Source organism: Solanum lycopersicum, chromosome 7 (assembly GCF_036512215.1).
Source record: "Solanum lycopersicum chromosome 7, SLM_r2.1".
In the NCBI taxonomy this organism is placed as follows: domain Eukaryota; kingdom Viridiplantae; phylum Streptophyta; class Magnoliopsida; order Solanales; family Solanaceae; genus Solanum; species Solanum lycopersicum.
In genome coordinates this window covers 47,650,137-47,678,038 of record NC_090806.1, presented here as the reverse complement: position 1 = coordinate 47,678,038, position 27,902 = coordinate 47,650,137, and the positions used below count along the sequence as shown (strand labels likewise).

The 27,902-nt window shown below is 33.0% G+C and overlaps 1 protein-coding gene and 1 pseudogene across 4 annotated transcripts; both read left to right on the top strand.

Annotated features, from left to right (window-relative positions):
• The window catches only part of LOC138337464 (uncharacterized), a 28,230-nt pseudogene extending 16,986 nt beyond the window's left edge, over nucleotides 1-11,244 (top strand).
• A 4,785-nt stretch (nucleotides 11,245-16,029) lies between these two features.
• LOC101245860 (uncharacterized) lies at nucleotides 16,030-20,067 on the top strand. 4 transcript variants are annotated; one of them, XM_010325767.4, is made up of 11 exons: nucleotides 16,031-16,190; nucleotides 16,260-16,304; nucleotides 16,378-16,429; nucleotides 16,520-16,593; nucleotides 16,659-16,789; nucleotides 16,967-17,090; nucleotides 17,386-17,876; nucleotides 17,999-18,763; nucleotides 19,045-19,161; nucleotides 19,553-19,620; nucleotides 19,704-20,067. In XM_010325767.4, exons 1-11 carry the CDS (start codon nucleotides 16,166-16,168, stop codon nucleotides 19,789-19,791), a joined length of 1,980 nt encoding a protein of 659 aa, XP_010324069.1. In that variant the 5' UTR covers nucleotides 16,031-16,165; the 3' UTR covers nucleotides 19,792-20,067. The 4 variants fall into 4 exon arrangements, with proteins under 4 accessions (XP_004243763.2, XP_010324069.1, XP_010324068.1 ...); XM_010325766.4 differs by having other exon boundaries at nucleotides 16,032-16,190; nucleotides 19,692-20,067; XM_004243909.5 differs by lacking the exon at nucleotides 16,378-16,429 and having other exon boundaries at nucleotides 16,096-16,190; nucleotides 19,692-20,067.
• Nucleotides 20,068-27,902: the final 7,835 nt, after the last annotated feature.

The window sequence follows — 27,902 nt, the reverse complement described above, 5'->3', positions numbered from 1 at the left end:
GGTTCATCCAATTCATGGGTTCATAGGTTATTTAGGGTAAAATAATCAATACAACATCAATCTTATCCATAATAGACGTTTATAAACAATTGATGCAAGAACCCATGGTAGAATCATGAAATTTGAAAATTCAACTTTGAAAACTTTAGAAAAACATCTTGAAAATTGGGGCTCCTTGATGAAACGAGTTTCAAGGATCAAAATCCATACCTTGATGAAGCTAATTATTCACTTTGATGAAGAATATCCAATTAATTGTTCACACCAAGCTCTTCCTCGACTTTGGATTTCAATGGAGTCTTAAGAAATTTCTAAGGGATTTTGGGGTTTTGATTTGGAAGAGTGAAATCTTCTAAGTTTTAACCACTTATATACATGTTTAATATACTCAAAAGACACCTAATTAACCGCCAGTACTCTTATTTGGAAGTGGGGTGAAATTACAACTACACCCCTCAATTTACAGTGAAGCTACGTGCAAGACAGACCACCATCGATGGTTGCCCATCGACGGGGTGTAGGTCCATGCACGGGCAGTCCTGGCCTACGTCAATGGGTTCAGAGACTTGGAACTGGTATCTTATATCCCCAGTATAAGTACCAAATGATGCCCACCACCTCCGGAGCGTCGACCAGGCCACCGGCCGTTGATTGCCATCCATAGGTGGATTGCCTTGGGCAGTTTTGGCTACCAACATGTGCTCTTCCTCAAGGACCCTTGGATGGTCCTTGGGGATGTTTTCCCGGATGTTTACAACCCAAACATAACCTTCTATGAGTTTAGAACCTCTCACATGAATTTTATCCAAAACGAACATGTAAAACTTGATGAAACATGCTTAGACACACAAGGTCGTTTCAAGGCACATCTTTTGAACGTCATGGACGTTCTTGGATGTTTGACCACCAAACTTCACAAAACTTGACACACTGAGTATATATGCTATAATAACTTATTTTATGAACTTACAACCTCATGAATCACACATAAACACATATAACCACATACGAGGCATATAGGTGACTTAGTCGTCGAACGTCTTGGTCGTCCCTTGACGTTTGACTTCCAATGCACCTAAAATCTTAGACTCTGCCTCAATACCATATATAGATATATTCAGGACCTTATAACATCAAGACCAACATATCAGATGTCACAACCGAGGAGAACCCCTAGAAGCAACATGCGTACTTGACCTCTCGGTGGTCTTGTACAAGCCCGTAGTTATCATTCATCGCATTTACATAGTAAATTTAGCGGAAAATTTAAAACTTTTCATAGCACATCATATGCTAGAAACTTTACTTCTTATATATATAAAAACATAAGTCGTAATACATATTTAGACCCTAGGTCTCTTTGCCATCTTAGACTCAACATTATTAGAATACATTAGGGACACGACCTTTAAGACATAATACAAAACTATATGATATTTAATAGACTTTATAGTAAGTACACATTAGGACATCCTTGGACTTAAGGATTCCTTTCCTTGAGCTTGGGGATCACCTATCAAGCTCCTCAATCATGTATACACCCTTTAAGTATCCATAACCTACACTTTGTGTAAAAAAGTACAGAAGAATGGGATTAGTACAAGAATGCACTAAGTATGGCAACCATGCAAAAACATGCATTTAAAAGGGACATTTTCTTGAAATCATACTTCATGTCTTTTTGAGTAAATCTTTAGAAAACCTTCATACCGTAGCATTTATATCATTCACATACTTCATATAAACATATTCAAAGTCCAAACATCATATAAGATCACATTTTGAATTTATTGCATTCCTAAGGCACATTACAATAAGCCCTTTTCCCCTTAACATTGAACCACCTTCTCTTTCGTTCATTAACTTCCCAAGTAACCCTTTAGTGATACTTGGTGCAATGCATCACCTTATGGCCACAAGGAAACATACATATCATCTACATAATACAATAGATACCATCATAGAAGTATAATACAACATAGACATAGTTAAGTCATGACTATAAGGACAATACAGTGAACTCCTAGTCATTATGACATATACTTATTTTACTTCATATAGAACCTTATAAAACCTAACTCATTACCCCAGTCTAAGTCTACTAGTGCAATGTACATGTAAGGCCCCATAACCTCACACATACTTAGTAAACCTATCATGAGACCACAAGCCTTTACATCCAAGTCATATATCAACATAGTAAGAGGAGACCACTTCATTTATGTCAAGAAAGACCTTCATCATACAGTCAACAAGATCAACATCATACATATAGACTCATATCATGCACATCTTCATAACAAGTAGACAAATACAATAATAACATGCATAAAAATCACATACATAATGACATGCATTAGAAAACCTTCCTAGAACTACCTTAGGAGCTACTTGTGCAATGTCTAGATGGGTTCATTACTTCCACCTATCCCAAGTAACCTCCCTTAAGTCATTCTAGTTAGGGTCCTAGTCATTTACTTCCATTGTCCATTTTACTTTAGGGAAACTATAGCCTTAACCGACATAGACCATGTGATGCTAAACACGGAATCTGGTGTGATAAGACCCCACACCGGAAAAGGGTGGTCTATCGGTCAAAGTAGAACCAAAAATAACATAGCTTTCTAGGTGTATCCACTAGCTAGTATCTGTGGTGGCAACATTGTTATGAAACGTGGGGGTACATGTGAAAACCCTCTTTATGCCAAAATGAGGCATTGTAATTATTCACTTATGGAAACATCACTCTAACACCTTTTTGGGTCACGAGTCTATCCACCCCATGAGGTTTATGGCGACCTACCTTCCTACCATAGGAAGGGACACACACTCATATTCAAGTTCACTCGGTGCTAAACTAAGTTCCCTTTATTGAAAACCTTTATCATATTTTTACTTTATAAAACATAGGTTTAGGAGAGTCATCCCCTTATATGATTAACTCATAGGTCATAGATGAAAGTTCATCAACCTAAACCATGTAAAGAATCCCTTCACATGAACATAGCATATGTAAAACATCATCTAGTTTAGGGTACACATGAATACACCGTTCAAGGCCCCTCTCTTGAATAGATCTCCATACTTGCGCGTGTGTGTATACATATATGTGAGCAAACCTTTCACATAACACATTAATTCAAACGTTCACATAACACATTAATACACACATGTTCACACATACATATTCATACATATAGAAACAAAAACTAGAACTATCCTATGAAGCTACACATGTGCAATGCATAGGCAAAGTCCCATACCATTGCACATACTAGTACACCTATCAAATCATCCTAGCTAGGGAAACACATATCATAATTTCATAAACATCATCTTAACATGCATAGTAGTAGACACTAGTGAATATGAGCACTACCTTTCATTTAGACACCATGACATATACTACTTGTGACATGTATGTAAAGTGAGTGTGTGTGTACATTAATTAACATGATCACATAATGGCTATCAACAACACATTAAAGCATCCACCCTCTTAGACCATAATACTCTTTCATACATTACCACACAACACACAATAGCATAGGAGACAAGTCAACTTCATATTACACTTAAGACTCCTAGCTTGTGCTATTCATGCATTCACATAGGGGTACATAGGTAAGGATTATTAACCATTTTAACTCATCAATGGAAGAGAACCTATACTTTGACCTAACATGGATATAACCATGCTTATACAATAGTCATACAACCTAGATCACAACTAGAATAGGAAAGTAGGCATAAACTTCTCATAGTATCATCATAAGCACATGTTCATCAATTTGGTTCAAGGCCATGGTCAACACATATATAATGACAGTAAGTAAACACCTCCACCATAAGTAGACCATACCACATAATGCTATACAAGGCTTTATCAACTACATTAATATAGAAGAGTAGAGAGATGAGCCACTCTTACCAATTCATCAATCTTTGATAATCTTTGATCAATACACCTTGTTTATCAACCATTCATACATATGTCAGTAGCTAAATGTACTTTAATCATAAAAGAAACCATGTACAAGTCGCTACAAGATCATACTATCACATAATACAAGGCATCTCACATGTACTCAGAAGTAGAGAGTCCTAGGTCATCAACTAACCTCCCTAGTTTAGTTCATCAATCATCATGTACCAATAATATACATTTAGGGCAGTAGATAAATAGATATAAATCAAATCTAAATCATGTTTCATCTACCCTAGAATTAAGATCACATAATGTTCATTACTACATTCAAATTGTAGGCTAGAAGAACCTAGATCAATTCATGCCAAGATTCATTTTCTTTGTTCATCAAGAATTCATACCCACAATCCATTAATGTCATCAATATAAGGCAGTAGATAAGGACAATATAATCTACACGAAATCCTACTATAATTTCTATAACCTTTAGATTAGTGAACACGTTATTTAAGACATCAATGAAAAGTAGAAGAATCGCAGGCTAACCAACATTGATCAACGTGAATCACTTATTTACGATTCATACATAATATCCAATTAAGACAGTAGATACAACCAGCTCTACAAAATTGAATTCCCCATTAAATCATCAAAAGACCAATGTTACAGTGAATCATTGAAAAACTAGGCTAAACATATTCAAATCTTTATACATGATCCACATGGATTCTTCAACATCAATTCAATATCAATTCACGTAAATAAAAGTAGATATAACCACTTCAATGTAATAATATCATAATTCAATCGATAACAAGTCAAGATCACAAAGCCCATGCAAGGCTAAATCGATTTAAGGAAGGAGCATGGGTTCATCATGCAATTTGAGTAAAAATCACATTCAAACCAATGTATTAACTTCAATTCATCATGATTTACTCATCCAAACCATTTTTAGAAAGAACCCATGTCTAGATTGAAGAAGGAGAACTTTGATCATGAAAACTCTTTTGAAAACATTGAGATTAACAACAATGGAGGTTCTAGAGAGAATATTTTTGGAGGGAAAAGTCTAATTTGGTGAATTGTATTGGGAGTGGGGTTGATCACGTTTTTAATCCCTTATATACACCCAAAAGTATCTAAATAAACCTATTAGAGTCAAGTTAGGACGTGGGGTGAATTTCCCATTCACCCCTTAAATAAAACAGACGCAATGATGCAGCTATAGGCCACCATCAGACGGACCCATCGACTGGCCGTAGGTCAGTCTACTGGCCATCCTTTGGCTTCCATCGATTGGTCCTTGGCCAATTTTTGGGTTGATACCTGCCCAAGATAAGTACCAATCGATGATACCTCACCTACGGGCCGTTGTTTGACCAACTGGCCGTCGTTTGGTCCGTCGATTGACATTGCCAATGCAGTGTCTCGACCAGCCTTGGGTCCTTCTTGTGGGGCCATTTGCGGGGCCCTTTAGAAGTCGTAACCGGAAGTTTCCAATGTAAATACAACCCTTAACAATTTGTAGCCCTTTCACATGAGTTTTACCCAAACCAATACTCGCAACTCGTCCAAACAGGCTAGGCCCCATCAAGACACACGTTGAGCGTCTTAAGGGCTATCTTTTGAATACCTTGGACGTTCTTGATCGTTTGACCTCCAACTTCTCAAAACTCTATATACCATATTTAAACATAATTATAACTCATTCTAATACTTAATGATCTCATGAAATACAATATATAAATACGCATGGACACATGAGACAAATAGGTGACTAGTCGTCGAATGTTTTGGTCGTCTCTTGACGTTCGACTTCCAAATCACTTAAAACTTTACACACTGCCTCTAAACCATATTATAAGTAATTTTAGGACCTTAGAAACTTGATATGAACATGTTAGTATCTATACACCCTAACTCATATTGGGGGTCTTACAATATCCCCCTCTTGGGAACATTCGTCCTTAAATGACACTTAGGGCTCTTTAATCACAACAAGGATTTCAATGCATCATGGATCAGTTCATAAGATTTATAACATCATCAAATTATTTTAGATTTTGATGCACACAAGCAAGCAAAACCATTACTCATTCACTCTTTAATGCATCAAACACATAGGCTCTTATCATGTTCATAGGAGGAACATCCTTCTCCTAATCATAACATGGTCATTACACTTCAACTCATAAAGAGATCATTTTGAAACTATTCTTTAAGTCACACTTAGGCAGATTTTAACAACACTCAAGAATCAATTTATTCAATGCACATAGACTTGAGTTAATTGAATCAACAAAGATCTTCATTAGCTAGACCTAGTGCCATGAAGGTCATACTCAACCATACCATGTTTAGTGGTGTCCATGGAGGAATTTTATTCTCCTCAACACACTTACATGTATAATGAGTTCACACCTAAGCAAAGTACAACCATACCACTGTCCGTCGATTTCCATCCGTAGGTGGACTGCTTTGGGTAGTTTTGTCCACCAACTTGGGTCCTTCCTCAAGGACCCTTGAATGGTCCTTGGAGATGTTTACCTAAAGGTTTCCAACCCAAACATGATATTCTATGAGTTTATCACCTCTCACATGAATTTCATCCAAAATGAACATGTAAAAATTGACAAAACATGCCTAGACACACAAGGCCATTTCAAGGCACATGTTTTGAACGTCATGGACGTTTGACCTCCAAACTTCATGAAACTCAACACACTTCCTATGTTATAATAAATCATTTAAATACCTTATAACATCATGAATCATACATAAACATATAGAACCCAATACGAGGAACATAAGTAATTTAGTCGTCGAACGTCTTGGTCGTCCCTTGACATTTGACTTCAAATGCACCTAAACTCTTAGAAACTGCATCAATACCATATACTTAACTTATTTAGGACCTTATAACATCAAGACCAACATTTTAGGATCAATTTAACCTAAGTCATTTTCGGGGTCTTACAGTTATGAGAATTTATAGTTAGGTCACATTATATTTGTCATATTTGATACAATATAACTGATTTTGTATACCATTCTTCTTGTTATTTAGTGTCAATTAAGGAAATACATTATTATATGTCGGTAATAATTTAAAAATTGTTTATATGTGTTAGAGATTGATAAAAATTATTTATTTAATTGTATAATAAGATTAATGTAATTAAACATATTCCAAGGAGCACTCTAAAGTTTGGTTATACCTAAAACTCCAACTTTATTTAACATTTAGTATTGTCAATAAAGGATAAAGGCATGGAATTATTCAAGAAGACCATATTTTCTCCATACCTAAATATCCCCAGATGCAACTATCAAGGTCAGATTACAAAGTGCTTATATTTGTTAGAGATTGAGCAAGATAATTTAGATAAAGAAATTCACATTCGTCATGCCAAAGGGAATGTCTTGAAATTTATCATCCTAGAGTTTGCAATTATTACTGATTTATGATGTAAAGGTAATGTCAAAGATTTTACTTATCTATTTTGAAAAATCAGTAGGTTAGTGCAAAGATATTTTCCTTATCTTATTTATAATGTAAATAAATGACGTCTGGTAGACCATTTTATGCTAGGTGGTTGGGACAACGACGATGATTCCCTTTATATGGTTATCTTATTTTTTATTCATACATTTGTGTATTCCCAGCGTAGTGATGCACCAATTCCTATTGAAGATTTTTTCATGACAGAAGATGGTAGTTATGAATGGTACGTAGTTATGAATAGTACCCGTGGGAACAAGTTGCTTTTAAAAAAATAATGAAATCTTTTAGAAAAAAGTACAGACACATAAAAAAAATGTATCGTTTGAATGGAATCTCATAGGCACTTAATGTCTGGATTTATGAATGTGGTCTATAATAAATAACGATATTGCTATTAAAGAAGGAAACGATATACCGAGGATGTGAAACTGGCAAATTGCGCGTTTAAAGCCCAAATTTGAGATGTGTATAGAATCCATTTTTACTGAGGTAATTACTACAGTACAACATTTTTACTTCATTTCTTTAAGTATGCGATACATTATTAATTTGGATATCATCATGTTTCATTTTCTGTTTGTTTATATTGATTGTTCTAACATTCAGCCAACTCACGAGGAAGTAACATCACTTGATTTACCAGATTGCAATTTCAAATAATGAGGATGTGTATCCGAAGGAGGTTCCTGATTTTGAAGACTTCTCATCAAAACCTTCAGAGCATCTGTTAAGGAGATCAACACGAGGTTCTATAGCAGGATCTACCCCACCACCTCGCAAGAGAGTAAAGGTTGTTCATCAACAGAAGTATGATTTTGTCAATACTCTCACAATCACATCAGCAACCAAATCAGTCATTTCAAACTCGAAAGTTACAATTGAAAAAAACTGATAATGTATCTGGTGTTTCTCCTAATACATTCTCTAGAAAAAATCTTTGGGCATTGCAAAAATTGAGGATCTCAAGATTTTCATGAAGTGTTATGTAATTAAACGATTCATTTAAACATTTATATGTTCACTATTAACTCTTTTTTATATGTTTTATTTGATTCTAGGTTGACAAAAAATTTGGAGCTCTTGAGGCGTTAAAAAGGAGAAATCATTTTGAATTATTTGAAGTTGTTGGTGCGAGAGATAACAAAACTGAAAAGGTTTTATTTTTATTTTTTTAATACTTTCTGAATTTTATGTGATATTGACTAATTTAAAAAATGAAGGATACTGGAGGCGTTTCATCGCCACATGATGGATGATTTTGTGGAGAAAGATAATGTTGGTCCACAATTCAATTCTGATAACTTCGATCAAAAAATCATTTCACCCATGCAAATGGATTTTGCAGCTGTTGATGACGTTGATGAACCTTCCATGGAGGTTGGAAAACAAAAGATTTCTGTCAAAAATATTCCAAAGGTATGTAGGTATTTGATACTTAAATTAGTATCACATGCATTATTATGTTTTTAATCCATTAATAATTTAAAAATGTATCTTTTTCGATGGTTGATACTTTAATTTTATGAATTGAACAATGATATTTGTGTATCACTGCTTGTACTTTATACATTAAAAGTGTATATGATATTTTTAATCTTTATTGTACTTTATACTTTAATTTATGAATAGACGCTGCTATTTGTGTATCACTAATTGTACTGTATACATTAATATTGAATATGATACTATATCTAATAGAGGTATCATGCAATTTAATAGTCTATACTATCAAATATTTTAATTTTATTACAAACACAAAAGGATGATACATTTAGTAAGAAACATGCAATGAAACAGTACACTGTGCTTCTTACCACAACACACCATAAAGATCCTTTGATGAATGTGATTATTCATGATATGAAGGTGGTAAGTATTAAGTTTTTAAATTATGATACAATTAATTATTTTAGCAAAAAAAAATAGAATAATATTTGATATTCTCTTTATTAGGATCATGGTGCCGATAAAATTCAATAAGAAGTCAAAAACATCCTTCAAATCCAGTAGTTATTGATACATCGATAGGGTTATAAATTATTTAATGCATTTTGATAACAGTTGCCTCCATTTCATCCGAAATTATTTAACTTTTTGATATTGCATAAGTTCTTTATATAAATTTTAATAATTTTGTTATTTATTTGACATCACACAGGATTCTACCACATCGGTTTCCATTTCATCCGAAATCGAATCAGTCATAAATGCACTTGTCATAGACTTTCGAACCAGCTAATTTATGTCAAAACACTAAGTGTAGAGCTTACCGTGAATAACGATTTTTTATCGCACATTCAGCTAGCTACACACATAGATGGCTGTCAATGATCCAACCAAATATTGATACTAAAACTCCAGCTCAGCATAACAGAATGTCTTCAAAGGTTTTGCAACTTCCTTATGTGAGTTCTTATGGATCAACTGATAAGGGCAAGGAAAAAATAGACGATCATATCCGCCCATACACTCCATTTGATTATTATCGCATCACATTCAACTCTTGTCAGATTTAATATCAGAGTTCTTAAGTCGATTCAAAAGGGACTCCTCAAAACACATGCGAATAAGTAAGTTTTCTTATTAAAGTATCTTTATAATATTAGTTTTTATTAAATTACTTTCATGTTGAATTTAATAATTCTCATAGGAAATCTGATGAGGATAAATATAAAGGCAAATCTGCTCAATTTATTTTGACTATATGAATTTTGTTGTCGCATTTTCTGTTGACAAGAACTGATTTTACACCATGTCACATCCACTGAAATGGACTGATCAAGTATTTTATGCATTCAAATTATGTATATGATACAAAATTAAAATGTGTCATATAATATAGATATTAACTTACTAATTGATTTTTCCTTTTCTTCAATGTGTCACTTTCTTTCAGATTGTGCAGATTGTTTATTATAATTTTTTTGTCTATTCTAAAGCACATAGATGTAATTTTTTACTATCTATGAAAGAAGTCAAAATTAAGATGCTTGGATCAACACAGATACACTACGATCAACTGTTTGTTCAAGTCATATATCAACATAGTATAAGAGGTATTATTGCGCTCCCGCAGATGAAACTCTTAGTACACAAGAACATATTGACCAAGGTGTTGCTATATCTGGTTATGAAAGGTCTATAAAAGACATCATAAGTGGATTTTGATTACCCTGGCATCTAGTAGATGAGGTCTATATTCCTATTAATTATGGAGGATGTTTTCATTGGGTGTTGGCTGTGATTGTTTTAAAGAAAAGGTTAATACGAGTGTATGACTCATCTATAGGATCTAGGAAAATAGTTCATTCCTAAGAGATAAAACAGTTGTCTATAATGCTTCCAAACTATCTACATAATAGTGATTTCTTTGATAAGACAGAGAGAATTAATTAGATATCATTGGAGGTGTACAAAGACAAGGATACTGGTGAACTGTTGGGTCCACAACAGTCCTTTGCATTGAAAGATGCTCAAGACATTATGCAGTAACAAAGCGATAGCCTGTTAGTATTATAAATCAATATTTTTTCTTACACATTCAATTTACTATTTAATATATCTACTTTTTGTTAACAATGATTGCGGAATGTATGTAGCTGCTTTTGCTGAATACTTAAGTGATGAAATCAACATTCCATTTGTTAGTTTTCGGAGTGACTATCTTCGCAACAAATATGGAACATTGTGAAGGAAGTATGGCATGGACAAAGTCAAGGTTGAATATGTTAGCGATACTGACGATCCTACAAGGTGAATGAGTGGTTACACTACACCAACAAAAGGTGGACTGATTAATGTAAAATAGTTAGTTTTTCATTGTGTTGAAGATACATTAATTAGTATTTTATATTATTACTTCTCCTTTCAACACAATCTTACTAAGTAGTTATTAATTTGAAGAATATTTTTTGTCAAGAAATGAATTCAATTTTAATTTTTTTCTCCAAATATATAATTTAATATACAGTAACTTGTTACAAATTATTTTTTGTAAGTATGGTTTATACCAATACTGTCGATACAATATAAACATTGTATACAAAATATCTGATACTATATTTTATACACTTAATAAACAAACTGATCTTCAATTTAAGTAGTATATATTAACATGTAGTAGTCTTGAAGTAAAGAACAACGTCTAATATTATATTATTATCAGATACACAATTTCAACAAAATCATTAAGTATATGATACACATTTTATTAAGAAAAAACAAATTTGTGTATATATAACAATTGATACAAAATAATTTACTTAATATATTTAGTATCGTTTATCTTGTTGAATTATATAACTTTGATTAAAATTATAATAACCAATAAAATTTTGTTATCAGATACATAATATATTTGACGTATAATGTAAATGATACTAAATCACTTATCAAATAAATTAATTGTTATATACCCCAACACATAATACAATATATTTTAGTAAAATTACACTTGATAACAATTAAATTTGATATATTTAGTATCAATAAACATTTTATATCTTGTAACATTTATTTAAAGTTAAAATCACGCCAAAACGTTAAAATCTTATTAGCAAATTTAAAATATCCAGAAATATTTACACATGAAGCATAAAAATTCTTTAAAAAGTACTCATCAAGAATTTTGAAAGAAGTACATGTTCTTATATTGTGACCTTCTTGTTCACAATGTTCACAACAATTCGTTTTGTTGTTAGCTTTGCATTTGTATTTTTCTTTCTCTTTTTTCTTGATCTACCAGACATTTTTTTGTATCTTTGTGGCAAGACAACTTCTTCCAAAACATAGTCTGGAGTTGTTCAATCACTTTTGTCTAGCATTGGTTCCATTGGAACTACATAAGTATTTGTTAATGAATCATGTTTATAGTAATCAGAGCAGTAGGGGTTTACATCTGTTATATTTTTCATCTTCAAAACGGCTATTGCATGCGGGCAAGGTATCTCGTCATGTTAAAATCTACCACATGAACAATTTTTTCTCTCAAGACAAACAATGTATCTTATCCCATCTTCATACACTGAAAAAATAAACTCAGAAGATGCAACAACCTGCAATTGTTCACAAACTAGAGATATTTCACACGTTCTTTTTCATTTGGTATAAGCAATAATATAATTGGAAGTAAAGTTAGATACATAATAAAGATAATACATATATGTACCTTCATTTTTACACTTTTTGACGTGTTTATAATCAATATTTCTTCAAATCTCCTCACAATGTTTCCTTTGTATAAGAAACTATTTCTCTATTTTTGCAATTCCAAGAATCAAATAGAATTCTAGCTTCTCCCAGAAAGTCTATAATAGGTAGTTGTCGTGCATCAACAAGGCAACAATTGATACATTCAGCTATATTTGAAGTCATCATTCTTCCCCGGTTCACTGTAGCATGAGACCTAGACCATTTTTCATACCCAACATCTTGAAAATACTTCTTTACTCTGTCATCTATTTTATCCAATTTAGTCATCAATTTTTCAAAATCCTCTTTTCTATAAGTTTTTTCATTAAGTAAAACAGATCACTTAGAATGGACCTGCTTCTCCTAAAGTTTGAACAAACATTTTTCTAGAGGTTCCATATGCATGAAAAATGAGGAACATTTGGATAAACAATACTTACACCTTTCTTTATGCTTTCATTTTTGTCAGATACAACACACATTTTTCCTCTCACAAATGCATTTTTAAACTGTTGAAAGAACCATGTCCATGGACAATCATTTTTCGTGTCAACAATTTCGTAAGTCCAAGGCAATATACAACCTTAACATAAAAACACAAAATATACATTATGGACTAAACATCGTATAGTCATTATTTTAATAAATAAATAAATTCATAACCAAAATGGCATACCTGCTCCATTGAGTATACTAGTAGATACAAATGTCCCTCGATAAGCTCAAATAAGATGTAAATCATCAACAACAATAACTGGCCTACAAAACCCAAACCCTGTCATCATTGGCCTTAATGATATTAAAAGATACATAAATTCGTTATATTTTGACTTGTGCATCGTTATATATGAATTTGGATACACAGTTCCAATGCATGCTCTTTAGCCCGCCATGCTTGTTAGTAAGAAATCTCAACGCCATACATTGCCATAATATCCTCAATAATATCGATGGGAGTGTGTTTCGTTTTATGATTCCTCAATTTTGGAGTTGTCACACCACTAACAAACCCAACAATAACTTGTACCTTACTTAATACCTATCCCTCAATGAATATGTATGTTCACTATTAAAGTTATCTCACTATGAATTTTCTAACAGAGGCCTTCAATTTCAATTAACAATCATTTGAACAACAAACTACTACATAGCTGAAATTAAATAATATATATTTGTTATTTAATCAGGTTAATGTACTAATACATAAATAAAAATAAAACAACATTATGATACTTTATTGTATCCACTTAATAACCTTATTTTAATTACCAGATTTAATTGATACTTTCATAAAAAAATATATCACTTTACGATACTTTATTGTATACACTAATCATAATTTTTCATCTTAAACATCTTTCAGCTACCACTCTTAATTTATACATTAATAACCAGAAAAACATCAAAACGAACAAGATACCTTATACATACGACTGCACATAACACATATTATTACTGTATCATGAAAAACATATAAAAAACACATGTAAAAAATGAAGAACATTAACATATAATTGAATCACATATATGTTATTATCGGATCTTTTAACTTTAAAATTGAAGCTATTCTTTGTTTTGTAATTTTCTATTACAACCTTTAAAGTTGTCTTATCCTTGTACATTTGCTTAACTTCCACATCAAGAAATATTGGTATCTGATATATAATTTTTCACCTCCATTTTTGGTATGTAATATAAATCAACACCAAAAGATTCCCCTATTGAACATGCCGGGAGTCCACTCAAAAATTTCTATTAGGTTGTAATACACCGGGCTGCTTCTTTTTTCTATCATGATTGGGTGGACTTTCCCTCAGGAATGTTTATCATGGAGGCCAGTGTTGTCAATGCATCCACGAACTTCTTTTTTCTCTGGGTAGTGGAGAGAAACTTATTTTCTTGAATTGCTCAGTGAGCTTTTCATGATAAGCATGGTATTTCAAAAGCTTTCATATTTGGTTTTTTATTTTTTGAGTTTGGCAGATGAAAAGCGTCGATTCAACAATGTTTAGAGACTTTGCATCACTTTTTCCACCCTCAACACACATGATTTCACCTGTTATTGCATTAAAATTTTGTATCCCTTCAACACCTTTATCTGATGTATCAATGGATAGAGGATAAATTCCGAATTTCACCTCATGTTTCTTAATGTCTATGTACAATTTCACCCCATATCATTTGGAATACACAATGGAGACGAATCACCTTCAACAATGTATCTGATCTCCATATTTTTTTTAAAATTCATCGATACCCAACTCAACTGCAATTGCTAAAATAAGATTGAGGAATGAAATATTGTCCCCAACCACTATCCCATCACTTTTGTATCGCTCATATTTAACATCACTTTCCCATGATCTAGAATGCCTTAACAAGATCCAAATATTCATTTTGAATTGTCACAAATTTGCGTTTCAAAATTATTTGAATCAAACTTTTACTATTTTTTTGAAGAACAATGAGAAGGTTTCACAATTTGAAATTCAAAATTGCCCAATTCAGTTAGAGGTGTATGAAGACTGGTCAGTAAATTTGTTAAACATTCACGTGATTCTTGGGGTTAATTTAATCTTTTTTTACGCAGTAAACTGATAACAATAACTTAAAAATTTAAGTATCGTCCGCTTTGATTAAAGTATCGTTTTGCAATATTATGTATCCTAAATAATATAAAAAGAAATTTTTGGTAAATAGTGAAAGAATAGGGATATAAAGTAATTTCTATCTTAGACTATGTATTTCGCCTAATTTTTACATAAATTATTCATAAAAATGATGTTTGAATTTGTTCAAAGGTTTGTAGAATTGTAGGGATAGAGTAAAAATTATGTTATTTTTTATTTAAATTTTGGTTTTGAGGTGTAAAGTCATTGCCATTAGGTTTCATTTTGATTTGTGAGACATAAACAAATTTTTTTGAGGTAAAAAAAATGATGTTTTACAATAGTTGCGTTTGAAAATATAGTGGAGGAAGAAAGGAAGGAGGAGATTTTTCTCTTTAAAGAAGAGACTAACCGGTTAAGTACACATGTCAAGCATGTGTGCATCACCACGAGATACTTGATAGATGATAATGTTTTAGGGTGAAATTAATTTTACTTTAAAATAGTTCAAAGGTAATAAGATTCACGTGCAATTAAGATTTTTGTTATAGATTAAAAAAATCATCCCACTAATTTCTCAAAAAAAATATGAGAAGGACCATTTTAGGTAATTTTTATAAATTGAACCCAAATTAATCATATTATGAGCTATATTTCGCATAATTTGCCCAACAAAATAACTTTTTTGTTTCACATACTCATAGCCTTTGAGGTGTTTAATGGATCCAATCATCTTTCTTAGCTCATCCACATCTGCAATCTGCTGACCAACCAAAATTTCTTTTCTATCACAAGTCATACTTCTAAGGTTACACTCTCACTTACAAACAATACAAAAAAAAAAAATTAATAAAATACCCCTTGAATTATGTGGTATACTTGACTTGAAGGGATAATATTTTTTTTGGTGAACATATCAAATTCTCCAAAATGCCAGGAACAATCCAAGTTTCAGGTACTAAATGCTTCCCTCTTTTAATATTTGATGAAATGATTTTTTTTAACTCAGTTTGGTGTTACACAGTGTTTGATTTCAAGAATATTTCATCATCTTCAATTTGCTTATGGGGTTAGTATTTTTCTCTTCTTTCTTTTTTAGTGTTGTATAGATATATTTCGAATTGATTTATGTTTTGTTGTAGTTTCCATGGGGAAGCGAGCGTATCAAACGTGGGACAAGGGAGATTTCTCCTTGTAATGATTATTCAGTCACCTCTTTATGTTTATGGTTTAAGCACAAAACATGATTAAATGAATTTGGGAAATTTGATTATTCTTTTGCAGTCCGTTAACCACATTTCGTGATAATTTGGTTGTTAGACTTGAGGATGTTGAAGGAAATGAGTTATCGCGTAAAGGTATGTATATCATATTTGTGCTCCAAGTTTGATGCTAATGGTAACAAAAAGTTTGTATCTGACAGAAGTTGAGACCTTATCAATTGTTGAGAAGGGTTGTTGGGATGATGTTTTCCAATTTGAAGAAGGTCATTATGTCCATATGAAGTTGCAATTCATTCTCAGTGAAGATGAGCGCAACCTAATCCGTAATGTGGTAATATTATACTGTTTCTCACTATGTTTTATTCAGACTCATATAGGTACATAATCTCAAACATATTCTCACTCTGAGTTACTAAAATGATTTATCCTTTTTTCTATGCTTTCAATTTGTATTAGCCTTGATGATTCTATCAGCTTATGTGTAATGATATTTCGATTGATTTGGTAGAGAGAATCTGCTTTGAAGAAGAAACAAGATAAAGTTCCCGCGACAAATGTTAAATACAAAGGAACTGCAGTCCCTATGCGAGATACATTTGCATTGTCTCTGCCCATCACAAGGGAGTTTTCAGGTTTGATCACACATTCTAAGAACTATATTAATGGGAGAAAGACATAGGAACAAATTTAGGACTATGTAATTTTTGGAAAATATTTTAGTTATTCGATTTTACCCAAGTTTATTATAGTAAATCAAAAGTAGGAGAATTTGTTTAGGGAATTGCAGCTTAACTCAAGAAGGAAGCACTGTGGTGACTACATAGAGAATGCTTAGTAGGTTGATGTGGTCAAAATTTGCTTTTATCTAATGAATTATAAATTGCTAAGAGTTTTGATAGTAAATCTGCCTGTTTAGAATGGCCACAGATAGAAGTGAAGTAAACTCATCTTTACCTGTGAAAGAAGGGGTTGAAATACGATGTTCTGAACCTGACCGTCCGTCAGCTGAGAATCTTCAAACTCAGCTAATACATAATGATTCTGCTGCTGTAAAACCTGTTTATGATCAAGATGTACAGTCCATCTTGATGATGGATGTAACTGGAAAGAAACAGTTTATGTCCCAACAGAAGATTTTATCTGATCCATCTAATAAACCTGATGATCGAAGTGGACGACCTATGCTGAAGACGGATGTTGCTGTAAAGAAAGAGTCCATATCTCAAAAGAGGAATGTTGATTCTGAGGATCAAGACACTCGGTCAATGTTGAAGATGGATATTGCTGCCAAGAAAGAGTCTGTTTCCCGAAAGAATGTTGTTGCTTCGTCTAATGAACCCGAGGACCAAGGTGTACTGGAGAAAACTCCTAGTAGTGTCAGGAAAATGATAAGTGCCTTTGAAACTGGTCTTACTCAGGTACTTCTACTCTCCAGCTTATTGTAGGGAGAAATTCATTGTGTTGGACTTCTTAAGCTGATAACCTTATTTCTTTTGTTTACATAAAACTTGGTAAACATTGAACTGATTGCATACATCAGAAAAAGGGGAGAAGATCTCTTACAAGAACTCGAGCATCAAAATCCCAACCAAATTTAGTTGGAATTGGAGGCTCCCTAAAAGATTTGGATTCAGACAAAATTTCAAGGCCTAATAAGATTAGTGCACTAAGACTAGAAAGACCTCTTAATACTGTTGACTTGCCAGAGCCTCAAATAAATATTGGCAAAAGAGTACAAAATAGTTCTCCAGCGCAAGATTTCGTTGGTACGGAACAACCCGTGTTCCATGAACAGTTCAAGCAGTCTAGTGTGCATATTGTCCAATTTAACGAAGCAGGCTCCAGTCAGCAGGAGACCTTTGTATCTGCTAAAAAGGATTCAAATACTGTTGCTGCTTCACCTGTAGATTTGATAAGATTATCCAACCTGGAAACAGCCATTAGTTCCCAAACAACCAGTGTTGCTCATCCAGATATGCTGAAAGCTAGTAATTTGGCTGCTGATCAAGATTTTTTTAATGGTCCTGCAGTTGCAGAGAAACGAAACAGAGAAATTAGATCAGAGACTTCACCAGAAGTACATTTTGAAAAGGCTTCAAATGTGAAACCAAAACTAATAGCATGCCGCAAAGATGAACTTTTTGACTCTGAAAATTCTGGTGCATGGATATTTCCGGATAACAAAAGGCGTCTATGTATGACAAGTGCAGGCAAAAACATAGTGCATTTATCAGAAGATTGCCATATTGGAGTAGATGATCATCAAAGAAATAAGAGACCTTCTATGCAGGAAACTACAGGAAAGGTACTCTCTATCAGTATCCTTGCTGATCTCTTTTATACGTTCAATAGTATTCCCGAAGTTAGTACACCATCCTTAGTGGTAAATTTGATGGAGAACTCTGCATGTCTCATTATAACGTATATTTGTTTGACCAACTGCTTACTACCAAATCCTCATACTGATCATGTCATCATTGTACCGTACAGTTAACTGCTAGAACATTTGGTCCTCCGGGGAAGATTTTTGTTTGCTTGAACAAGTTTCTGCAAAGATAACTGTTTTTATATTTTTGATGGAAGCAGCGTAGTTTTTTCCGTAGAAGTGAATCCACGACAATGAAAGGAAGAGAGAAGCCACAAAAGCCAAGAACTCAGTCTGAGAGCTTTGGAGAAAATGGCTCTTCTGGACCTGTAAGACAGGTCAGACATGCATATTATTTTGATTCATTTATTTGATATCCTCACTTGGATGTCTGCTATGTAATTGTAAAATTAGGAAAGTACAGCCTCCTGAAGCGCAATAATGGTTTGGTTGGAATATTTTAGATTTGACAGTTTAAATTCAAAGAACCATACATCTCATTTTCTTCATATTTAGGTGCATATTTGAAATTCTACCTTATCCTTTGTCTTTGCTTCAGTATTATGTAAATATAAGAAATATTCTTTTGAAGAAAATCATGGATATATAATGCATGCTTCCGACAATCGTAGAGCCATCAGAAGTGCATTATCCTCTTTTGCTTTGATCACAAAAGAAGATGAACAATTTCAAAGATGACTAATAGTTGTTATTGTTCATATTTTTCAGGTGATGAACATTGCATTAGTTGTAGGGTTTGGTATATTAGTTCTCCTCACTAGACAAAGAGAAACCAGGTGTGTATTCCCTTCAATTGTCTCCTGTTTTCTGGTCTCATTGGTGTAACTTGAAAAAATTCACTCAACAGGAAAAATGACAGAAAATCGAAGGTTGTTTACTTCAACAGTCCAGATTTCATGGATCAGTTGGCTTCTTCAGAAGAACAATGGAGTGTATTAAAACGGTAGACGGAGATTGATTCATCGCCTTTTCCCAAGACATAGCTAACGTTTTCGCTGTCCCTGTTGGCTTTACAAAGGATATATCTGATTGAATTGCTCCTTTGCTAATAGTAGTGATCTCGCATTTGGAAATAATGGTCTGTTACTTTGTGACAATGATCTAAATATTAATTTTTGGTAACTTTAGCTTGTCATTTTGAATAGCCTTTCTCTGTACATGTAAGAGTATGACAACCAGCCATTTTGGTTAATTGGTACCTTTCACACAAGGTTGTGTAACAATTCACTGTCCATCTTAACCTGAATGAGCCTAGTCTATAATCGTCCTCCAAAAAGCTAGTAGTCTGGCTAAAAGAGATAATAATTGGGCAGGGATCGATGCACAACAGGAACTTGCAAAGCCAACGCATGAGAAGAAATATATTCACTCATTTCAATTTTGTTAGTTGTTTGTCATTGGAGAAGGGTGGCAGGAATCCCCAAGTGTCACGTGGGTATTGGAAGAGCTTTTAAATTTTGGACGTTAAAAAATTAGAAGGTTAATTTGACCAAAGTAAAAATTTGGGTAGGGGTGGACATAAATACTGAAAAAACAAAAAAATCGAATCAAAAGATTTTGGTTTTTCGGTGGCAGTTTTTTGGTGTTTCGATTTGGCATTGATTTTTTTTTCTTCGGTTCAGAGTTTGGTGCAAGGGTCCGAAACTACCGTGCACCGAAGAACCAAATTTTTATTTAATAAATTTAAAAATATTTAAATTATATTACTCAATTAATGATACTGATATTATATAAAAAAAAATTTGAATTTGACTCAAAAAATTTATATTTTTAAAAAATGAATTAATAATACTCAACAGTAAGTCAGTAACTAAAAATTAAAATCATTAAATGTAATTGTGAACTGAACCCTAATTCCTAAAGCCCCAAACGTTCAAAAACCAAAACTTTCTTCAGCTTTCTCGTCTTCAAGACTTTAAAAATCGAAGTTTCTTTCTATGTCGAAAAACAAATTGTCGTTTTAATTCATCTTTGAAGAATAAAACAAAGGGTAATGAGGAACTTCCATTTATTTTGGTTAAGTTCACGGATGTCTTGATACAAATTGTGATAGATCTAGGTACTTTTTGGCAAAAATTTCACCCCCAATGGCTTTAATCATATATTTGAACAAATAAATTTTACACTTTCTCCTTCTCTGATTGTTGTAATTAATTCTTCTTTTTAGCTTTTGTGCGCAACTTACATTTTTGATAAAGTTACACAAATGATTATCAATGTTTGATGGATCTTTCCAATGATTCCTTTGCATATCCCTATTGCATGTGATAGCTTATGCACTACTACATTCGGCCACAAATGTAATGTCATTTGACATGTAAAGAAATCATCTTATTTTTATTAACACATGATGGAACTCTTAACACTTTTATCTTATTCCTTATTTATTTTTATTCACACCGAAAAATTGATTTAATAATATCAAACTAAACCAAACCAAAGTAGAAAAAACCGAACCGAATCGATCTTAGTTTGGTAAAAATATGGTGCACACTTTTCAAAAACCGAATATGGAAGAACCGAACCGAAATTTGATTAGACCGAACCGAAGAACCGAAAACCCACCCTACATTTGGGTTTAACAAAGTGTCAAGGTCGTTTTCGATTCTACTATGTCGTAGGTGATTTATGACTTGGTTGAATAGCTTGAAAGGGTCCCCGAGGCATATAATAGTTTAAATCTTGGATAAAATTGTAATTTTTTTTTTAAGTTAAGAGTTGACCACTGTCAATTTTTTGTCAAGATAACCTCAAAATGTTAATATGATGACTTCACTAGGCACATATTGTGCTCTATGATCAATTGCACTATTATTTTATCTATAGGGTCTTTAGTTGAGTTTTGGGAACTAAAGCCAAGTTTACGACTAGATGTGTAACACCTCGAGCTTTAGAAAGGTTAAAGTAAGATAGTGAGCAAGTCCACAGCCTAAAACAAGTGAGGATTCGCTTAGGGCACCACTGGCTGAATAGGCTGCCACAAGCAAAAGTCACTTGGATGGTTCCTTTAACAACCAATATAGAAGTGAACGACCCATTTAGGGGATCAACCCCAACCGTTTAGGGACTTCCAAGAAGGGGGTCTCCTTGATGGTTCCTATACGACCAGTGAGGCCTTGCACGAACCGTCCAACCTTCCTTTTAGGTGACTCTGTCAGTTTTTAATTTTAGGTAATTTTAGTATTTCCCAAAGTGTTGGATACCTAAACTACACAGTTTTAAACCCTATCTCAAGACATGTATAAATGAATTAAGTCCTAAAACTATTCATTATAAATCATTCACATATTTCCTAAATTTCCCTCCAAGATCACCCCCAAAATCCTCTAACGAGCTATAGAAGAAAAAACTAGGGTTTGTCTTAAAAAAATCCAATTCCCCATAGATTGTATGCATTGATTACTAAGGTACGTTAGTATTCACCTATAAAGTCCTTTTATCCAATGGGTTCCTAAAATCTCCATTTTTACAAGTTAGATTCTCAATTCAAAGATTGGGTTCTATTCAATCTTCATGGGTTTTTTTCAATTATGATTCAATTGATTGTTTTATATCTTTTTATGCATGATTTGAAGTAATTATATGATTTTACATTGAATTCATATGAACCCATGCATGATTCATGGATTTTGATTATGAACATATGATGAAGCTCATGAACTATGGAAGATGAATTTACGAAGATATCTATGTTTTCATGAAGTTGATATAAATGGTTTGAAGATGCTTTGAGAGTGAAGTATCAATGTTGTTGTGAAAGTTTTTCTCATACACTACTAACAACATGACCGTGAAAGGTTTTCTCACATAAAGGATTCATAAGGTTGAAAGGTTTTCTCACCTAAGTTGAGTTAAATTTAGGAGTTATTCTAACTGAACTCTAGCTTGGATTGGTTCCTTAATTAAGTTTTTTCATGGATGATAATATGACTATGACTAATGACTATTCCGAGAGGTTTTATTTAGTACCGAATGGACTAGTAATGATTTTCCATGTCCCATAACTATGTGCCACCATAGGATGATTGTCTCATTGTAACATCTCGCAACTAGAAAAAACAACTAGAAAAGAGTTTAAAATTTGAAAATACTTATTTTTGGAAAGAATAGAAAAATATGGAAATTTTAAGCAAAAAGTGAGTTTTTGGTCAACTTCAACGACCAGAACTCCTAGCTCAGGATGAGTTACGAGTATTTTGAAATATGGTAGGAAATCCCTTAGAATAGTTTTTCCAACGCCACTGAGTTTGCACGATTTTGATATCGTATGAGTGAGTTATGTCTTTCGGAACTTGGGTTGTTGGATTAAGGAAAGTCCAATCCGGATTTGGAAAGGGCAAAGCTTTCTTTTCCTTACCTAATCAAATTAATTTGTTTTTAGGGATTAATTGGGGTAAAATAAGACTTCAATCAGTTTAGAAAGATTTAAATTCACGTTAGGGCTTAGAGAAGAGAGAAAAGAAGAGAAAATAGGAGAAAAACAAGAATTGGCCAAGAACATTCAAATATTGCGAGTGAAATTTGTTGGGGATAATCCTTAAAAAGGTATATGATATCACATAGTGTTGGATTAGTCATCCACACACCAATCTTACTTTATTCAACTAATTTAAGTTATTTGAATGTTAAAAAACTGAGTTCTTGTAGAACATTGTTAAAGTTATCGTTGAATTCTTGATAGTTGTGTTGTTGAAGTTTTGATTCATGTTTCCGGGTGTTATTTCAGGTTGAATCTATTGGGTATTAAGAGTAATAATGATCCTAAGTGTTTGGGGAAAGAACTATGGAAATTTAAAGGGTTTAGATATGAAAAACAAAAGAGAGAACTCAAGAACACCTTGGGATAGGGGTTGGGGCGCCACGCCTCCCATAGCCCCAAACGACACTCCCTGTCTGTAGGGCCTTGGGGCACCCCAGCTTTCTCTCTGAGGTTTGAGGTCTGGTGCCCTGCGCCTCTCAGAGCGTCAGGGACGCCAGTTCTCTCTATTCTCCCTCCACATTTTCGTACTAGTTCCTAAGTGATGTACCTATATTTCCTAGTTGATTCTAACACTCTAAGGTACATATAAACATCATAAATCATCCATAAACATGAGATCATGAACCTTGAACCCATAATTCAATTCAAGGAAAGTTAAGATCAAAGTCAAAGAAGCTAAGAGTCAAGCACCAAGTCAAAGCAAAGTTGTTTTTAAGAGTTTTCAAGAGTCTTTAACAATGCTTTAACTTTATTTTTAAGACTAAAGTTCAAGTTAATTAAAGTGTTGAGTTCATTTCTCAAAAATTATGAGGGAACTAAGTATTCCCTAAGAGTTATTTTAAGACTCGAGTTCAAGTTAAGTAAAGAGTAAAAATATTGATTTCATTCTCAAAAAGTTATAACGGAACTAAGTATTCCCTAAGAGTTTATAAATGTTTTTACATTTAAGATAAGAGGAAACTAAGATTTTCCAAAAGAGTTTTGAGAAAGAAAATGAAACTTTGATTCTAAGAGAGCTTTTAAAGTTAGTGTTGAGCAGTTTTCTCAACCCAGAGAACGAAATTGTTTTAAAAATACATGAACTAAGTATATTTTTGGGAGTAGTATTGAACACCGATATGAAAATGCGAGTTCATAATAATTCAAGTCTCCATAAACCATGTACCCATCATGTGCATTAAAGTATCATACATTTTAGATGATCACTTAAATCTATCTAGTGTATCCACTAAGTTAGGTAAGGTCCTATACTAATGGCAAGGCATAGGATGGTCCTCGACAGCGTGAAGTAAAAAGTTGTACCATCACTTAGGCTCATAGTGATGGTTGTCGGCTAGAGAATTTCCCACTGAAGTTATATTACTTTTAATGAGTAAAGTTAAGTTTGTTATTGATTTATATTTGATGAACTAGATTGTTTTACTGCTTTATATTGAGTTGAGTATCCACGAGTTGAGAAGAGGAAAGGTAAGTTTTCCTTTCACAATATCTTTCAAGCCTATGTCATTTTAGAAATCCAACTTGAATACTCGTACATTCATTGTACTGATGCCAGTTGTCCTGCATCGTCGTGTGATGCAAACGCATATAAGTAGGATCAGCATTCAACATACCTATATTCAGTGAGTAGCCTCGAGTCAGTTGGTGAGTCTCTTTTCGTCTCGTATGACATATTTTATCATTTAATTTTGTTTAGATTTCAGTTGTTAGGATGATTAGGGGTCCTGTACCAACTTCCATCTTTATTTTAGAGCCTTCATAGATAAATAATTTTAGTTTCTTTAGTCTTTTCATTTCACTTGTAAAACAATTAAGACTTGAGTTGTCATTTTGTCTAAGTATTACTTTTAAGTTATTTCTTGTGTTATCTCTTGTGTTTAAGTCTTCCACTGAGTGAGTAAGCCAGGATAAGGATACACTCGAGGCCAGCAATGGTCTTCGAGTGCCGACCACGTACAAGTATAGGCTCGATCCGTGACACTCAGATAGACATTAGCTAGTGTATCCACTTTAGCTCAAACTCATGGTTCTTATATCCTTTCGATGTGGAATAGACACCATATTCCATGTTATGGATCACGTGGTCTATGTCGGTTACATGGTAAATTTTCCACAATAATGAACTAAGGTTAATTCTAAAGTATCTCACAAATGATTTAAAGATGGTTTTCTTGACGGTAGCCAAATCTAAGTGTAAGGGTTTACCTACTCCTGAAGGTAATGAGAAGATTATTTGTTTAACAAAATATGTAGGTTTAAGATCAAGGGATCAAATCAAATCCATGACCTAGTTTTCTCATTAACTTTAATTTTTTCATCATATATAGGAGGCCTCATAGAATATGAATATCGTCCTTAGCTAATATATAATAGATTTTTTGACATAAGGTTTATAAAATCCTCATGATGTTCAAGCCTTATAAGTACATGATCATTTCTTAGTAAACCTATCTTACGATCTCCTTTAATGTTGTATTGCCTACGGATAATTGTCCATAATTCTTCTAATTCCAATCAACCATATTAAAACTTTCTAATCCCAATAAATTGGAAATTTTCAATGGTATTCATTCTTTTCACTTCTTTTTCAGTCAAGAAAATTTCTCGGGATACCATTAGCATACTCGATTGTCTTCATGGGATAGTCTCTACCCCTGATTTAGCATTAGGTGCCATCAGATAAATAGTTTTTGTCAAAAAAATTCCTTAACTATAGCCAAAACTTAACATATATCCTTCAACTATCAAATTGAACAAAAATCATCATTTATATATTTTAACCTTAGCAACTTCCATCCTTATATGAAACTCTGTTAAGAAAACTAACAGACCCATCCCTATGATATCTTTTTACAATGCAATCCAAAGATTCTTTCGTTCATTTTTCTGTTCTTGCATTTCTAATGATTTTTCATATGAGATTCTTAAAGTTTACCATCAAAATACTCTTTTAATACTATTTTCTTCTCTTGTATGTGACATGATATGCTTGTACGGTTCCCTCTCTAAATTTTCACAATACCCAACAAAAATGTCTTGTTGAAGACTTTTGATCAACAGATTATATAGTCATTTCTCATTTTTATCCAGACAACAACATTTATAATTCCACAATTATGATACAAACTCCAATCTATGTTTTCTTTTTGTAAAATCAATACCCAAATCAAATATAATCACAGCTCAACCACTACACCTAAGACGAATCAACCTAACTCTGATGTTTTTGCGTTTATCGCTCACATTTAGCGAACAAAATTGACACATGCAAAAGTGAACTCATAATAGCTTAGGTGTTTGGTCAAGAATATTTTATATATTTTCCAGAGTTTAACATTCAAATACGTTCATAAGATTCCAAAATTTCTAAAATTAAAAAAAATAAAAAAGTACTTTCATTCTAAATTATTCAGCAAAAATAACTTCAATTTGTATTAATACCAAACCCAATTTTGAAAAATATTTTTCATTTTGAAAACAAAACTACGTTTTAAAGCTTCACAATAAAATAGGGTCAAACACCCAATAATAGGCTTGCTATTGGTTTGAGGGACTTGATTTTTGATGTGTAAGAGTCATGTGAGTTGCACAAGATCTGCGGTCCAATTAAGTTTTTAAACTGAATGATTGTTGTTAAATAGGTTAGTTGAAGGATGTCCATTAAGTTTTAAGTATAGTTAAAGGATATTTTTGATCAAAAACTCTCAGATTGACATTATAAAGAACGTTTGCATAATTACTAATGAAAATACGAAAATTAAAGACAAGAAATAAAGATAGATAGACACAAAAGAGAAAATAGAAAGCAACCAAAAAGTATATTAAACCGTAAAACTTCAATCTCTTAATCCTACAAGAATCACCTAACTCTTACGATGACCTCGAGGGAATTAGATCCACCTTGCAACTAATGTTTTCAAGCAATAGTCAACAAAATATTGTACCAAGGTCTCAACACTCATACAGTAGTTTCAAAATATCAATACCTAAAATGAGAACCGAAACTAGCTATTTATAGTTTTAGGTATTTATTACAAAAGAGACCCAAAATAGGAAATGAGCGTGCTGGGTCACCCTGGCCGAATGGACTCGGCGAGTCGCTGATCAAGTCGCCTCTCTTGGGTCTTCTAAAACTTTAGGCGAGCTTGGAGCCCTCGTCTAAGCCATTAGGCGAGTCATTGAGGTGATCCTTTCAGCTCTTCTAATGTTGCAACTTTATCCACCTGTTTTACTTAAAAATTATTATTAACTATTTTTTGGTTTTAAAAATGAAAAAACATTGACTAGGTTTCGAAAAATCAATTAATCTTATTATTTAAGAAAAATCGACTTTTCGAATTACGGAGTCGCCACTTGATTTTGATAAAATCAAGAAAAATTTCAAAAGATTTAAAACAGATTAAAATCAATTGAAAAACAAAGGTTCGAAGTTCAATGTACATCCCGAGAAGGTATTAGGCCCTCGGGATGTCCGCTAACTTGCGGTTGACCGGCGATTTGACTAAATGACTTTTTAAGTAAAAAGAAAATTTATTTTAATATTTATTATTTTATTTTTTATTATTATTATTTATTTCT